At 43.5% G+C, this 17,765-nt stretch overlaps 1 protein-coding gene across 24 annotated transcripts in view; it reads right to left on the bottom strand.

The window, feature by feature from the left end:
- The window catches only part of KMT2C (lysine methyltransferase 2C), a 166,540-nt gene that overhangs the window by 127,153 nt on the left and 21,622 nt on the right, over window positions 1–17,765 (bottom strand). For all 24 annotated transcript variants that reach the window (XR_014943185.1, XM_015852848.3, XM_085538968.1 and 21 more), the window contains one exon: window positions 375–463. Coding sequence is in view for 23 of the 24 variants with exons in the window: in XM_015852848.3 (XP_015708334.2) it covers window positions 375–463 (89 nt within the window). In the remaining variant the exon portion in view is untranslated. The remainder of the gene's footprint in view (window positions 1–374; window positions 464–17,765) is intronic.

Raw genomic sequence — 17,765 nt, 5'->3', positions numbered from 1 at the left:
TATCCTGGCCATATCATCTGCTTAGTTAGCTGAGGATGCAAGTCAGCTAGTAACACTGTATTTCCACAGGTATCCTAAAAAGAGCAGCTTCTGCTTCAGAGGTTTTTAGTTTCATTAGCTACTACCTTAAAACAAACAAACAAAAAGAGGCACCTCCTATAATAAGGAGTGTCCTCATTAGGCTGCTTAAAAGAAATAAGTTCAAAGAGCATTAACTGAGATAGATATAAATAACATATTTCTAAATATCTGCCCGAACGCATGTGTCATACTACCAAATTAAATACTTCCTCCTTGCCAAAGTTCTGTGTAATAAAATGTATTTCCAAGGAAGAAGCAACAACCAGATAGCATCAATGCCGTACTCTCATTACCTGTTTCCACAGTGTTTTCTGTTTCTGCTGCCTCCAAACCATCCATACTGTCTTCATCCTCCACTGCAGTTTTTCCTCTACTCCGAGGCCTGCAAACATAGAAGAGAAAACTGTTTATAAACTGAAAGCACTTTTAATTGCTTTTTTATTATAAGCTTTATCCCCAGTTTAAATAATTTCATTTTGGAGGAATAATTGTCAGCATTACATTGTACGACATTAATCAGTGATTTGGCCTGTAGTTCCACACGCAATAAAATAGACACTAAACCATTCAAAGCACCAAGTACCCTTGGAAGAAATTTCTACCAAATAATACCAATGCTAAAGCAATTCAATCGAAACACGTCTTATTTTTAGTGAAATAAGTATTTTGACACTTAGAATGTTATGAGGGATGGCAGGTGCTACCATCTTAAAAAAAGACGTCAGGACAGCAAATCAAAACTAAAGATACCTGACGGATCCAGCTCCATCTCAACCAAGGTCTAACAGAAAGCAGAGAGCTTTGTGTCACAAGTTTCACCCTTTTTTCCTCCGCTTGGCTTTTCAACAGCGAGCACGGTGGGCTGCCGAGAAGCCCAAGCATCCAGATTCCCAGCTGTTCAGCAGCCCATTTGAAAGGGAGCCAAGAGCTTGGCACTTTGCCTCCCAAATTTTCAGGCTACTTGGCAACCTGCCTGGCATGCTGACAGAAAGCCTGGGAGACCCTGGGAGCTTCTGATTCCAAGTACACAAATTTTGAGCAGTGTGGGGCATCTCAGTGTTTCCAAAGTCCCGGAGCTCCAAGGCAACCATTCACCCAACCAGCCCTCCTTGGATCAGGATGTCACCCAGGCAGCTCCATGAACAGAAACCCCGCTTCGGTTCCTCTTTCACGGAGAATTCTGAAACGTTTGGGTTTAGAAGCTTTGTTGGCTTCTTTTCTTTCTTCTTCTTTTTGAAAGTGATGAAATCATTCTTAAAATCAGCATTTCCTCATTATTTCTTTTTTCCTACTGTTAAAATACCAAGATCTAGCAGTAGCACTACCTCAGAACCAGATCTGCTATATCAGCTAAAAAGCATACACTCTATCGTGCAATGCTTTGCTCTCTGATAGATCAAAGATGACCATCAGCACAGAGCTGGGACAGACCATCACCTTCTGAGCCTACATATGGTGTTCTTCAGCAAAGCAAGGAGGGCCTGCCTGGTACCACCTAACCAGATCCCATCTAAATGAGTTTGGGAGCAGTTTTGTCACTACTGCAAAGAAGGAAAGGAACAACTATAACACAGCTAAAACCACAGGCTGAGAAACCACTAATTGACAAAGGAGTGAAGGGGAAAGTGGAAAACAGGAAGAGATGAAGGATAGACGGATTTTCATCTTCTTGGCACTCATAAAAGTTGTTCGGACAAAGGTGAAAACGTGGGAGTAACCATAACCCTATGCACAGAAAAGAAAACAGCAGCCCCTCCAGTTAAGCATTGTTCTACAAGCCTCCAGTGCAGCATCTTAAAACCAAAGTGTCATATATATTTAAACCAGAACAAACTGCACAGTGCCATCTGAAGAAGTTGCCATACACTGCACCAGTTGTCCACGCCATTATGTTTCTTGTGGTTCTACAAAACATCCCCACATCATCCAGCACCAAATGGATGTGGGAATATGCAGGTAAATATGGCCAATAGCTGCAGGAATGCTCAAAGGCTTCACAGTGTTTCCCAACACATCTCTTCAGGCAAGGGTCTGTGGGCAGAGGAAACGACTGTTCTGAGTTAATCTAATAACGTACACGTGGTTTGGGGTTTTCTATCACAGCTACATTTTGTGTATTAAGCACCTAAGTAGCTCACAAGGCCCTTCCAAGCACTGTGTTTAAACAAGAGCAGTACTCACTCCCTGAACTCCCCGCTGTACTTTGGCGGCCTATTTAACGCTGAGAAAAATCAGAGGTTTTAATTAATTAAACATAATTGCTCCTTTTCAGCAGAAGATACAACCACATCTGGCGTCATCTGCCATCACCAAATCCAACCCCAGCTCCACACAGCAGCACCCAAACCCAACACTGTGTCTCACAGTGGTGTCCCAATGCTCCATGAGACGCCCTGGGCAGCCCATTCCATGCCCACCATCCTCTGTGGCACAGCCTTTCCCTCATCCCCAGCTGCCCTCCCCTCACAGCTCCGTGCCATTCCCTCAGGCCCTGTCGTTGTCCCTCTGCTCCCTGTGAGCAACACATCTCATCACCCAGCCCCCCAGTAACACCCAGCACTTCCCTACAGCAGCCCAGTTCCCAAGCAGCTCATCTCAAATGCCCCTGTAAGGGAAGCCAAATTTCAGTCGCTTTCTTGGTTGGTTGTTTTTTTTTTATTCTACCATATACTTTCTCAAACTGGAAGCAACAAACACGGCATTACTAATTCGATGGAAAAGCAAAAGCAACAGATCCAGTTCCACCTAATTTCAGTGCCGCTGACAAAGCAAGAGCAACATGAACAGGCAGAGCAAGGCCAACATAACGGCATGGAGCAGGCTGCACAACAGGCAGTGGGCTGGGGGCACAGGCCGGACTGTGGCCAAGCTGCCTGCGACCAGCTCTCTTCTTTATCTTTTCCTACAGCAGAGTTCAATTTAGAAGGGATAGAACAAAACAGTATCTTCTGGATCCACATGAAATAACTGAAGCAGCAATGAGCCATAGATGCTTGACACTCCCAGTTTCTGCTCACCCACAAGTTACAGCCAGACGAGTTTTCCTTTAAGTTGCTACCACCAAAATCAGATGGCGATTCGTTCAGACCAGCCTTAGAAGCCACCTTCCTAATCTGCTGGATCCTGCGTCAGTCTTACCACCCTGTTTTCATAGGAACCATCCCACAGCTTCCTCTTCCCTCTCAAATGCCGTAACTTTTAAAATGTTTGGGGGAGGAACTGCCCTCCTTTCCACGTGAAACGCTGAGCGCTGTGAATGTACTAAATATATAAAACGGGGCCAATAACCTTAAAAAGTGGTGTAACATCTGGGATACAGTAACATCCGAAACCAGCACAGATGTCTTGTTAAATGAACATCTGTCCACAGCCTTACCCTGGAAGACGGTAGAGCACTGATTTATAAAGCGGCTCAATTAGTGCTGCAGTCAGCGGGGCTCGCACCAAATTGATGTTCACACGACAGTTTCACAAGTGAAAGCTGTTACCGTCTCCTCGATGATCTTCTTAGCAGGTGTGCAAAAGTGCCCGCTCCTGGGATTTTCCAAAGGCAAGCTGTAATTACAGCTGTAACAGCTCAACGGGGCTCAAGTGCACACTGGAAGCACTACGGTTCAGCTATAAGCCCACGTGAAGGAAATCACAGCAAGAAAGCAAGAATCAGTTCATGGAAATACCTTTACACAAACATAGTTTCCCCCCTCTCTGAATGTTAGTTGTCAATGCAAAGTTACTACTCTTAAGAGTTGAGCAAATTCTCCACATATCTCCTGTATAAAACAAACAATATGGCTCCAGAAGCAAGGCAGTGCCAACTAGCTAGGATTTATTTCAATAGCTCCAAACACTAACAAGCCTAAAATAGGATACTTGCTATTACATCGACTCCAGCTTCAAAGTGATCTCAATTTGGAACTTATTTATGAGGATTTTTTAAACTACACAACCAACATATCAGGTGAAAATGTCTTCTCTGTTCGCTCTTTACACTGTTTTCTTTCTTGAGCTATAAAAAAGAGCTTGGTATTTAGCTTTCATCTATTTACTTCTTACATTAGAGATGCACATACAAAGGGCAGCAGGAACCTGATGTATGGACAAGAGGCGTAACAGAAACATCACAAAGGATGCAAAGGTGAGAAGGCTGAACTTTTGGAAATAGAAGAAGTGAAGGATGTTAGGAAAGAGCTTTTTATGTGACATCCATGGAAACAGACTTACTATCATCTCAATACAGAAGTTACTCAAGCTTCTGTTTAATTATTAAGCGGCCTTAAAAATATACTTGGCATTTCCTATCAGTCTCCTGGTACTATCAAAGAAGAAGTGTGTATCTTAATACTTCCAATGTTATAAAGCATACTAATATTTTCAGAAATCTCCACATGAAAGAAAACTGACACATTTAAAACCAAAGCACTGCAGCTTTGTACACACTGTACACCTCCTTTAATCAGTAACAATATTGAAGATATTCACTCACTTCACATTCCTCATTCATCCGGGCTGTTACATGTTTGGAGCTGAAACTTTTTTCACATCTCTACTTTATACAGTTCACATCTGAAATCATTACAGCCTTTGAGATCAGGGCTGCTTGAGAAAATGCATTAAAAGAGCCTGGATTCCACTGCTGATTCTTAACTAAAGGTTTCCTGTGATCCCCTCTGAAACACAAGTCTGCCAGAGATTTCCTACACAGGGAAATGCAAATAGGAGTCTGGACTGGTCAACTGAACGTTATTTTGCAGAAGGCCGGCAGAGCCAGGAGCCTGGAGTGAAACTCCATCATGTGACAAGGCTGCTCTGGTCAAAGCCAGAGAAGTATTGAACCTAGGACTACTACAGTGCACTTGAGCTTCTGCTTGCCTCTTTCTGATATCATCACACAAGAAGCAGAGTTCGATGCTGACCCATGTCTACAGCTTATCCAGATTCAGAGACGTTTGGAAGAACAGGGTGAGAAACCATGTAAGAGGCTTTCAGGTCCTTCTTTCTCATGTTCAAATTGACTGTTTAAACACCTATGAATTCTGTAACCTAAAATTACTTTTAGACAAATATCTGTCCAAATGACCCAGCAACATTCAGCATCAAGAACCGCTACACATCCTACTGCACCAAAACACGCTACAATGTCAAACACTGCCATTTCTTGACTGGCAACACACACGTTGCACTCACACCAGAACATACGATGCATTTCTCCATGACGACGGCTATGGCAAGTTTAAACTTCACCAATCTTGTGACAGATGTGATGCTGAAGATGTTTACCCACAGCAGGGCCAAGCTCTCGTCTTCACTTAGAATGAAGAACTCTGCACCTGCTTGCTGCTTCCTACGCTGCAGGGCTTTGCCTGCTGCCCCATCCTGAATGACTGTGGCAAAACAACACTATGAACTGCAGCTCCCATATTTGGCTGTTTCAAGATTTCAGGCATAAAATGCAACAGATCTGAGTCACCATGCACAACAAACAGCTGCCAAGTATTTGGAACTTCAGGGAAGTTTTGGTCTCCTCGAACAGATTTCTGTAATTTTAGCTCCATTAATTAAGAGTTGTTTTCAAAAGATTTCCTTTGGAGGCTGCAGTCCGCCTGAGTCTCACTATAAGAACACTGTGAAGGCTCTTTCAAAATGCATTTTGTCTGTTTGCGTTAAACATTCCCACTGGATCTGCAGGAAGTAGGGCTGCAGATGGCGGCTCTTCAGCCTGGAGAAGAGAAGGCTCCTGGGGGACCTTATGGCGGCCATCCAGGCACTGCAGAGGCCTATGGGAAAGCTGGGGAGGGACTTTTTATAAGGGCAGGTAGAGACAGGATGAGGGGAAATGGTTTTAAAATAGAAGAGGGTATATTTAGACTAGATATTAGAAAGAAATTCTTTACTATGATGGTGGTGAGACCCTGAACAGGTTGCCCAATGAGGCTGTGGATGTCCCCTCCCTGGAAGCATTTAAGGCCAGGCTGGATGGGGCTGTGAGCAACCTGGTCTAGTGGGAGGTGTCCTTGCCCATAGGTTGGAACCAAGTGACCTTAAAAGTCCCTTCCAACCAAAACCAGTCTATGATTCCATTACTGCACCACCATCAGTAGCATTCAGACACACACAGCGCATGCATGTAAACGAATACCCAGTACTCACACCAGACAACTATTCTGAACAGTTTTTACTCAGACTCTTATGCTATATATTTTTTTAGAGTCTGCATATAGTGGCCATGAAAAGCTCTGACCACTGCTTTCATTCACTGTTAATTTGAACAGGATACTCCAAAAATGGATACAAATATTGATCTCTCACCTATTATTTCAACCACTGTAAGAGAAACTAAATGCCCTTCGAACATCATCATTCTGAATCTATCAAACTGCATCATCCTGCTCAGAACATCTCATGTTGTTGCCCCAAATGAAGCTCAGCATCTTTTGTCTCTGACTGATTTTAACAACATTTTAAGACTGGGTGCTTCTCCCACCAACTCCTGAAGCTTCATCTGGATCACAGCACGGAAGGCCTGACAGTACCCAAAGTGATAACAGTCTGCTCTTATGCATGATGCCGACTTAAAACACATTAAGCAGAATTGTCTTAATACTATCCAAATTAATTGAGCGAATGTTTGAACAGTAGTTCTTGCATGTTAACTAGTTTGTCATTACCAATTTGAAATGGATTTAGACAGGAAAAAAAACTAACAGAAATGAATGTCATATCACCACATACTTTACCCATCTGTTAGCACCCTTAGTGCTCCTTATAAAGAAATGCATTTTTATTTCAGATAATGTCAACAAGTTATGAAATATTTCTCTTTCAGAAAGACTGCTAAGCCTAGGGAAGCCAAAGGGAAAAAGAACACGAGATCCACTCGCTAATTAAAATTCCATTAAGCCTTATTCAGAAGCCTTGGAAAACCTCAGAATATTAAAAATAAACCTAACACGAAGATGGGTAATGTAATCAGATGGGTGTCAGTGCAAATTTGTAATTCACATGAAATGCTTTAACAAAATTTGTTTTCCAACTAGAAGTAAATCCTGAAAGCCAGATCATGGAAGCTGTTTTTATCCCAGAGTAAATAAAACCCTGGAAATACCATTGTGAAAAATAAACAACAATACAAAGAGCATAGCAAGCGTGCTCCAGAGCACAACCGCTGCTAATACCAGTCCTTACAAATGTTTAAAAGGTTCTGTATAAACAGACATATCAGTCTCTGGGGGCGCAGATAAGGCAGAAACAAAACCGCCTTCTACTTTATTCCATAAATATCATTGAAAAAGATTCATCTGACCCGGAGACCCAAATTTGCCCACTGACAGTTACAGAGTAACCTCAAATAACTGCAACACAGAACTTCTAATCTTCTGTTCAGGGGGCTGCAAAATCATCACCTCACTTGGGACAGCGCTGGTGCCCTGCAATGCTCTCAGAACTTCACACCTTCACCTGTGAGGCCATAGGGACCCACATCAAGCTTTCTTGTGCTTCCCCATGCTAGTAGTCTTCTGCCAATTAAGAAAACATTCACAGTGTTCAAACCACCTACAGCATAAAGGTTATTTTCTAATTTATCTAAGGTGCTCCCTGAGAAAAACGGGGTAAAAAGGTAAAGAAATAAACGAGTGTGTTTTCCAGCACCTGGCGCTAGAGAAGGTCTGTGACCTGCCATCTCCTTCACAGTGCCCAGTATCAGGTGAGATCAGGCTGGGACAGAAGTGGTAGCACAAGAATGATCTACGGCTCTCCCTACGTCACCTGATACAGGTCAGAGTCATAAACAAAATTGTATCTGTGTCATAGGATAGCAGCATGTATCCAGCAAACATTGTTACAGCTACTACTACAATGGAAGTCATCCAAGAGGACCAACTGATATCTGCAGGTCAAGTTCCCCTGAGGCCGCCATCCAAAGGCAGGCAAGGCAAGAAGAAAGCTTGCTCCATTTACCGCACTACACGTCACACGTCCTCCAGTGCTGCAACTTATCTCCTCAGTTTAAACCAGCAAGGAAATGAGGAGCTGAGATAATACAAAATTAGTTACCAACATTTGTGCTCAGCGTGGAGAAAATGCCAAAATACCTGAGATTCGAACATGCTGACATGAAGACACAGGAATAAAAACAAGGTTTATGAACTAGCACAGGAAAACACAGCCAACTTCCACACAGATCAATTACTTCATTTCATTCATTGGAGCTTCAGGAAGCAGTGGGAGGGAAGAGCAGTGATAGGAGACGAGCCAGAGAAGGAGGAGAGGGCAACCAAGCCAATGACAGCTTCCTCTGGTCACACAGGGCAAGCTGTGCTGTCTGAAAGCAGCTGGACATCACAGTCATTCAATTCCCAACTTTTTTGCATCAGCCACCATAAAAATGACCTAAAAAAGTAACCAAAAAATCACTTGTATTTTTGATTGTTTGTATATTTATGTTATTTAATCTTTTCTGAGCACAGACCTTCTGGAATGACAGCTTCCTAGATATTTATACTCTTACTTCAACTTGCCTTTTACGTATACACATATGCTTTTAATTAGCATTTACAGCATGAAAGTTTGATTCTACTCAGCCTCAAAAACTTCCCTAAGCCCTTCAGAAGCACTCCAGATCCACAAAGTAGGCCCAGCAGCAGCTCTGCTTGCAACCACTTGGGCAGATGACATAGCCAAGGGAAGCACATGTGGCCTGGTTTAACTTACAGCACCCCATAGGCACTCGGATTTACCAAAGCACAACTCGGTGTCCTGACAGAACAGGTAGATCACAGCTTGGCCAACATAAGAATCTCAGAGTGTTAGCTCTTTATCTTCATGCACTGAAAATTTTCCTCAAAGTACATTTTGTTTAATCCAAATCCCACCTCTACCTCTCCCCTTCACCCACCCTTATTGTTCCATATACAGTTCACTAACAATATTATTTCCAGAAAGGATTCCACAAGAGGTCCCAATACAACCCAAGAGTTCGCACCTCTGAAGACTGTTCATAAAATGTATAGACGTGGCACTGAGGGACATGGTCAGTGAGTATGGGGGTACGCTGATGGTTGGGCTTCATCTTAGAGGCCTTTCCAACCTTAACAAATCTATGATCAAGATAAAACCACACAGCTGGAAGCCAGACATTCTCTACAGTTCTCCACTTTGCACAACACACCACCAAGGCACACGCTGCAGCCATCACAACACCAAGGGGCTTCCCTCTTCAGACAGTTGTGCCCTCTGGATCCTCCTTACTTCACTGCAGGATTTCACCACTGCACAGTAATCACAGAATCATAAGAATCACTCAGGTTGGAAAAGACCTTAAAGACCATGGAGTCCAACCACAACCCAACCATACTACCCTAACTAACAACCCTCTGCCAAATCACATCCCTAAGCATCACATCCAAATGGTTTTTAAACACATCCAGGGATGGTGACTCAACCACTTCCCTGGGGATCCTATTCCAGTGCTTAACAACCCTTTCTGTAAAGAAGTTTCTCCCAATATCCAGCCTAAACTTACTCTGGCACAACCTGAGGCCATTTCCCCTCATCCTGTCACCAGTGAGAAAAGACCCACCCCACGCTGCTGTAAGCACCTTTCAGGTATTGGAAGAGAGCAATAAGGTCTCCCCTTGGACCTCGTTTTCCCCAGACTGAAGAGCCCCAGTTACTTCAGACTCTCCCTGTACGGCATATTCTCCAAGCCCTTCACCAGCCTTGTTGCCCTTCTTTGGACCCGCTCAAAGGAGCGGGCACTGTGTGCTTCAATAAACTTTGTAGGATAATAAAATATTCTATTGAAAAGATGAGATCAAAACCCGATGACTTTATTGCTTCTTACAACTTTTCCACCGTAAAATTTGACACCGAGTTACTAATTGGCAGGGACAAAATTATGTAGCAATTAGGGCATGACAGCAAAAGCAAACAAGAACTGAAAATGGGTTCGACACTTCTGGTAACAAGCAGGTAATTATCACAGCAGCTTGAAAGGGGCATAATCAACCAAACTGACATCATCCCTCCCACATAATAAAACACAAAATCCCCTCACGTGCAATGTAGCTTACACAGAGCTGGTAAATGCTGCTCGTCTGGTCCCAGTGTCCACAGGGCAGCCGAGGTTACATTTGGGATAGTTTGGCAGTGGGCAGCATTTATTTATTTACTCAGACTGATGGTAGCTCTCACATTTTCACCCATTCTGGAATACTAAGATTATTAACAGAAAACAGTATTTCATGCAAATGCCTTTGTTTCTTCTCCCAGTGTAACTTTGTTTTCAGAGTTCCTAGAATACAGAGAATCTGTGCCTCAAGGTAAAGTTACCATTCCACCACTGCCTGCAAGACAGAATGGGCTGAATGGCTTTACTTCAGAAACAGAAAGTTACTGGTTGTAATTATGGTTAATTCCTACCTACCAGAACTCAGAAACAATTCATTTTTACCTTTTCTTCCCTCACTTACACTGAGGCGTGAACATGATCCGTTGTCCCCAAGCTTCATTATCTCACGGACATTTCCTCTGCCCACCCTAACACACAGCCCGGCCTCAGCACAAATGGCAGTGGTTCCTCACTATGTATTTGAGGTCATTAAACTGCAATCTGTAAAAACCCATTCATTTATCTGCTGTCCACTTTGAACACTATTTTATCACAAGATTCCCACTCTATCAGTGAAGTGTTTCAAGAAGCTGTCAGCCCTGCCTCGACAGCAGCACTGCCAGAGGATGGGGAAGACGGCTTGCTCTGCTTTTTGTGTATTTTATATATTCCCAAGATATGTTCCTTTCCATTTTCTCTCCCGGTGTGTTGACAAATCCATTTACCTCAATACTGTCTGTCAATATCATTAGCTTGCTGTTTCTGCCTCCTTCCAGCTCATTAACAGCAGTAAGGCTGAATCCAACGCTAATCCTACAGGCTGCCATTAACCATTTCCAGCCAGCTTTGCGCTGGGTTTCACTCCTTGTTCCCCGGATACAAGCGATTTCAAACACACTGCAACAGTGGCTCAATTCGCATTGATTTTTCGAGTGAGAATTCCACAAAACATTTACATTGTACCCACACCTATCACTTGGTAAACCATGATGCACGTACCGTAAGTAAAACACACACGTTATTAACATTTATGCCCTTAGCTTTAACGCTAACCAGACAACAGAGTAAGGCAAACAGAAGCTTCTTGAAGCCATTTGAACCAGTTTAAAGCTCAAACTACATACAAAGGTTAAAACTCCATCAAGTCACCTGTTAACTAAGGAAAAAAAAATGACAAACGAGTGAGTTTATCAGTTTAAAGCTACACCATGTGAGTCTACAAGGGAGGCGATGCAGTCCCAGCCCAGCTCCCCAGGCAGGAGCACTGAGAGGTGCCCTGGCAAAGGAACAGAAATGAGCAGCTGCAATAAAAGGTGACTGCTGAAGTCAATGCTGCCAGCAGGAAAGATCTCTGGCACCGTGGCCTTAAATGCCCTGTAAATCTCAAGCTTACTAGAAAATTTCCATTATTACCAACAGATAAGTAAATTGCCAGGAAACAGTTCATCGGATGTTATTTCACAATCAGAAGAAATGAGGTGGGAAACCTTCAGTAACTCAATCACCACTGTTTCTTCCCCAATTCACCTTTCTTTCGTTTGAAGCACAGATCACAGTAGAAATATTGGTCTTCTTCAAGCTTGGGAAAACTATGACAGCACAAAGGAGCCGCAGTGCTCTGAATAGCAGAGAAGGGATGTGTGAGGATGCTTTATTCCTCAGCACTCAAGAGAAGCACCTAAGGCACATAGAAATTTCAGGTGCTGATGTTCCAGCCAGCAAGTCACAAAACAAGCAGGTAAAGTCATCTCGGAGGAACAGAACCTGCCTTTCTTTGCCTGTAGATCCTAGAGTAAAGAAAATGTGGTTGGCTCAGAGCCCCTGAGGGAAACTTGCTCCACCTGAACAGCTGGGAACAGCACTGTGTTGAAGATGGTACTTTGGAGTACAGCTTTGAGAGCATCCAAGGCAAAGAGTGCTTGTGGTGTTGCTCTTCATTTCAACTGCTCTAAACACAGAGGCACACCCAACTTTTATACCTGATCCAATGGCCTCATGTGCTACTTTGCACACGTGTCATTCAACCAAGGTTTCACATCATTAGGAGAAATTAGGAGCATATAAACAGAAGGGGGAACAGCTGTTTAAGAGGGTGGACAGTGATAGGACAAGGGGGAATGGTTTTAAACGGAGACAGGGAGGTTTAGGTTAGATGTGAGGGGGAAGTTTTTCACCCAGAGGGTGGTGACGCACTGGAACAGGTTGCCCAAGGAGGCTGTGGATGCCCCATCCCTGCAGGCATTCAAGGCCAGGCTGGATGTGGCTCTGGGCAGCCTGGTCTGGTGGCTGGTGGCCCTGCACATAGCAGGGGGTTGAGATGAGCATTGTGGTTCTTTTCAACCCAGGCCATTCTATGATTCTATGAAATAATGGGCAAAATACAGTTGCGGACTGATGCATTACTTATGAACACCTTAAACACGAAGCAAAGTTTCTGCTGCTTTTTAATTTAGCAGTTGCTCTGAGGAAATATTGCAACTATGGATGTTCTTAACACAAAAATCCAGGAGTTTTTTGCTATGTGCAAGATACTGATGGCTTAGGAGACACAACAGAAAGCACCAAGTCCAATAGTACTGCAGGACAACTGGTATCTAAGGAAAACATACTCAAAACCAGTTGCCACCACAGCTTTATAACTATGATCTTAGTTCAGCACAGCAAAATGAGTTCCAGTGCTCTCCTGTAACCTTATTGTTAATAACTGCATTAAAGCAAAGGACTAATTCCTGCAGATCTAGGGAAACAGTCAAGCTCTTATTACATGCTTTTAAAAACAAATTCATAAACAAATATAAAAGAAGTACATCTGAAGTCTCAAGTATAATTTTAAAAAATTAATGGAAAAAAAACCTACTTAGAAATTGTCAACTTATTATTTAGGGAGATCTAAGAATACCAAAATATTTTTAATGCAATCATATAAAGTGAAGAATTAAGCCACATTAGAAAACCTTCCCCTACAGCCTTGAGTTGGTTCAGTACTTCTTAGCATGGTTCCATGACAAAAATGCTTTTTTGTGTAGCAGAGACACACAAAAGGGTTCTTAGGGATGCCAAACACTTTCAGAACTCTCCAGTGATGACTCATCCTGTTATGTATACAAAGCTTTCATTAAAAAAATAGCCAGTTGGCATCAGTACAGCTCCTCAGTTAGCAATCTTCAACTTACTGTTATTTCTTGCACAAAGTATTCTAAACACACTGCAACGAAGAATTCTGGTATGCTAATTCTGGGGAGGGAAACGTGCAAATTAACTTGAATGGCTTTTCTCATACAAAGAGCTTCTACTCCACTTCACAAAGTGCTCCAGGATGGAGATGGCCACTACCACCATTTCCAGCTGAACAGAAATTCTTTGTTGCTCCATGTCAGTTCTTTGCCAGCCACACTGATCAATTGGTTTGTCAGAACAAGAAAACTCCGTCTTTCAAGATAAGTCTCAGCGAGTACAACAAAAAGAATCACGTCTTAAAGAAACCCAACAGGAACAACTGCACCTCCACAGTGATGCTGACAACTCAGACAACACTTTCTTCTGGCCATTGCCTTAGAAATCTTGCTTGAATTCCCCCAACAACAAACTTCTGTACTTGGGTATTCTGCTAAACTTCCAGCAACTGCAGTAAGTTAAAAACTTCCATGTAGGTGCAAATAATTGCAAAGTCACGTTCCGGATGGCCACGCACAGCTGTCACAATGTGAAATGAATGGCACCTTGATCAGCTCATCTGCACAAATAGGCACGTGATGACCAGGGAATGATGTACAGAGCTGAATGTGCACCTCAGTGCAATGGAAACGATGGTGGCAATGTTGGAATGGTGCAAAGTTGGTGCCAGGTTGGTCCCATGCATGCTCATGCAAGAACAGAAAGAATATATTATGCAAGTTTGCTAAGACCTACTGAAGCAATACAAGGCTGAAGGTGAGACTTTCGTGGATCACATCATTATCAATGATGAGGAGCGGTGTGACCATTACAGGCCAGAGTCAAAACTGTGGTCCAGACTACAGATCTTCAGGTTAAAATAACATTTACCTGCAGATTTGTTTCACACAGGCAGCTCATTAAGAGCAACCCTCCCACACACTGGTCTTGCCAAATTCAAACGAACAAACAAGGTAAAAGCGATTCCCTTTATCCCCAACCCTTCAGCCACTCACCTCCCCAGCAATTCAGCTCCTACTGCTGATGCTTTTCTAAACATGGCCACACACGCACAAGGAACCAGCCTCAGTGCCAGCTATGCAATTTCTCTTGCCCACTGGAGACACTTCCCAGCGCCTCCAATGTTTTCAGAACAGACACCTTCCCCTGCCACTGCCACATATACAATTTATTTCTCTTTATAAACACCTCTTATCCACAGCAGTTACACGTGCCAAATAACCTGACTTCGGAGCATCAAAAGAAAAAGCAGATTTAAGAACTCGTATGGCATTTTCTACCCTTCATCTTCTTCTACAACGCGTTCATTTGGAAACAACGCTCCTCATCTGCCCAAATTCCAACACCACAAGAACTCATCAGTCTCTCTCCAGTCATTTATGCTGCCCTTAAGTCGAACCAACCCGTGCTAACAATAAGTCTATGCTTTCACAGAATCACAGAATCACAGAATCACAGAATGACCCGGGTTGGAAGGGACCTCAAGGATCATGTAGTTCCAACCCCCCTGCCTAGCAGGGCCACCAAACATACACATTTACTAGATCAGGTTGCCCAGGGCCCTGTCCAACCTGGTCTTGAACACCTCCAAGGACGGGGCATCCACAACCTCACTGGGCAGCCTGTTCCAGGACCTAACCACCCTTCTAGTAAAGAACTTTCCCCTAACATCCAACCTAAATCTTCCCTCCTTCAACTTAAAACCATTTCCCCTAGTCCTGCTATTATCAGCCCTTTCGAAGAGTTTACTCCCCTCCTGGGAGTAAGTTCCCTTCAGGTATTGAAAGGCTGCAATGAGGTCACCTCGCAACCTTCTCTTCTCCAGGCTGAACAAACCCAACTCCCTCAGCCTGTCCTCATAGGGGAGGTGCTCCAGCCCCCTGATCATCTTCCTGTCCCTCCTCTGGACCCTTTCCAAAATCTCCATATCTTTTTTGTACTGAGGGCTCCACACCTGGACACAGTACTCCAGATGGGGCCTCACAAGAGCAGAGTAGAGAGGGACGATCACCTCCCTATCCCTGCTGACCACCCCTCTCCTGATGGAGCCCAGGATCCCATTTGCTTTCCGGGCTGCCAGAGCGCACTGCTGGCTCATGTTAAGTTTCTCATCTATCAGGACCCCTAGGTCTTTTTCAGCCGAGCTGCTCTCAAGGACAACTCCTCCCAGCCTGTACAGGTGCCTGGGGTTCTTCCGGCCCAAGTGCAAAACCTTGCACTTTGCCGTGTTGAACCTCATTAGGTTCACCCGAGCCCAGCTTTCCAGCCTTCCAGCTTTCCATACTTCCTTCCAAAGCTACCTGCCTGATCCCAGATAGAAATTAAGCTTGGGGATTCACACTACCAATCTCTGAGTTTGAAGCACACTGATTTCCACCTCTTACAGAAAATAACCCGAAAGAATCACTCTTCTACTTCCAGACAACACAACAAGGCTTGTTTCAGAAAGCATAGCTAAATCCTATTGATTTTGTTAATTTAGATGTGGGGGTTTTGTTATTTTCTCATTATTTATGTAGTACCATAGGTGGTCATGGCAAATTACCAACATAATTTATGCTGGCTCTCTACTGCAAGATTAGCTTATTAATTAAATGCAACAAAAAAAGACAACAGTTCTTGGGTAGTTAAAAAGCAAGAGGTACAGGAAAACGAGAGACACCCTGTTAACACCAGTATTTCATATTTGTCTTTAGAAGGCTACATCTTCAGCGCAAGCAGACTCCATTTACATACAGTATGTAATCTCCCGTTGAGGTTAGAGAAGGGATTGATAATGGCAGGTGCACTGAATGTAGCATATCTTCAGCAGAGGCTTGAATGAGGCTGGGGTTTGGCTGGGGACAGTCTTAGAAACAGGACAGACGTTTCAAAACATGGAGCAAATGGCAACAGAGGGGCTGACACAAAGCATGGGCTGGGCTCCCTTTAATGAGCAAAAAGGGACACTTCAGTCATATTTTAATGAGTGTTTGCTTGTAACCTGGTCCCCTGGATACTGAAATGCTGGGGCAGCTACCATAGAGCCTCCTTGGCATTTGGTGACAGGCTCAGACTGGCCACTGCTTTACCCTTGAGGGATGGAGAATAAATGAATACTGATGCAGCAGCTCTGGCTGATAACATGGATCTATCACTATACTGAGTTTTGGTCTTTTATGGATCTGTAAATCCACAGACATCAGCATGATCAAGAGCGAAATCTAAACCCACCAACACCCAATTCAATCTGGAAATTAAGCCCATCTATACTAGGTTCATCATCCAGACCCAAACATTATATAAAAGATGAAGAAAACCCTAAGCTATGATTGCTCCAGGCTATAAGCAGTCAAAAAATATACCACCTCAAGGACCACAAGAAAATTTCCTCATATCCTTCTTTTCAAGACCAGTTTTTTGTCACAGCACCTTCAAATACAGCCCCATTCCCCACCACCACGCACAAGTCCTTGCCTTCTTCCACCACTATTCTTTCAGTTCTGGAGTTTCATTGAACTAATCCAGTGCCCTCGTGGTGTTTGTGCACTTAAAATTAGATGGACTGCTGTTCCTACATGTGCATTTTCACGTGCCTTGATAATTAAAATCACAGTTCATGCTGACAAGGTGAACATAAGATCCATGTCAAAAAGGTGAGTGCTGACTCTCCCAGTAAATATTAAATGGTGCTGCAAGGAGCTCAAAAAAAAACCAAGTAAAAGGTGATGGCTCCCCTCAGAACTGCACAGTTAAGCTGTGGTTCTCCACATTCAGTGTGGCCAAGGAGAGGCTGGTTGCATTACAGGCAAATGCTAATGCTTAACAGATTTAACAGGGATGCATCCCTTGACTCCAGAAGTCCCACAGACCTTTCCCAGCCTTCAGTAATTAGTGGTTCGGGGAAGAATCATTACAAAATTTCCTCATTTTTCTTCCTAGGCATCTGCTATTCACCCCTGCAGGAAACATGATGACAGGACATTTAGATCTCTGATCTGGGCCAGCACAGCCATCGTGACAGATCATTTCTGCATGTTATCTTACAGACAGACTCTGAACCAAGAGCTGGCAAGGCAAAGGTCATCGTGCTGCCCAAATTACTTTGGCATCTAAAGACTGATCTTCACCAACACTGATTTTCATTCCCAAGCCTCCTTTGGTTTATAAAAGTTTCACTCCTCTGAAAGATTTGCTCATGATTTCCATTGTCCACAGATTCTAACACAGTGTAACAGACAATCAGTTCTGCACAGTGGGTGACTGAGGGGAAAGAAAAGCAACAGAAATGCCTGAGCATCCTCCCAAACACCTTCATGTTCTGCAGGGAGCTTTGTTCAGACTGTAACAAGCAGGTTATTGTGAGTGCCATTGACACCTTGTCCCTTAGTCAGATGGTCATTAACACTGGGGAAAAAAAACA

Source organism: Coturnix japonica, chromosome 2 (assembly GCF_054131305.1).
Source record: "Coturnix japonica strain WE chromosome 2, WE-NBRP24, whole genome shotgun sequence".
Classification (NCBI taxonomy): Eukaryota; Metazoa; Chordata; class Aves; order Galliformes; family Phasianidae; genus Coturnix; species Coturnix japonica.
This window is presented reverse-complemented; position numbering and strand designations above follow the sequence as displayed.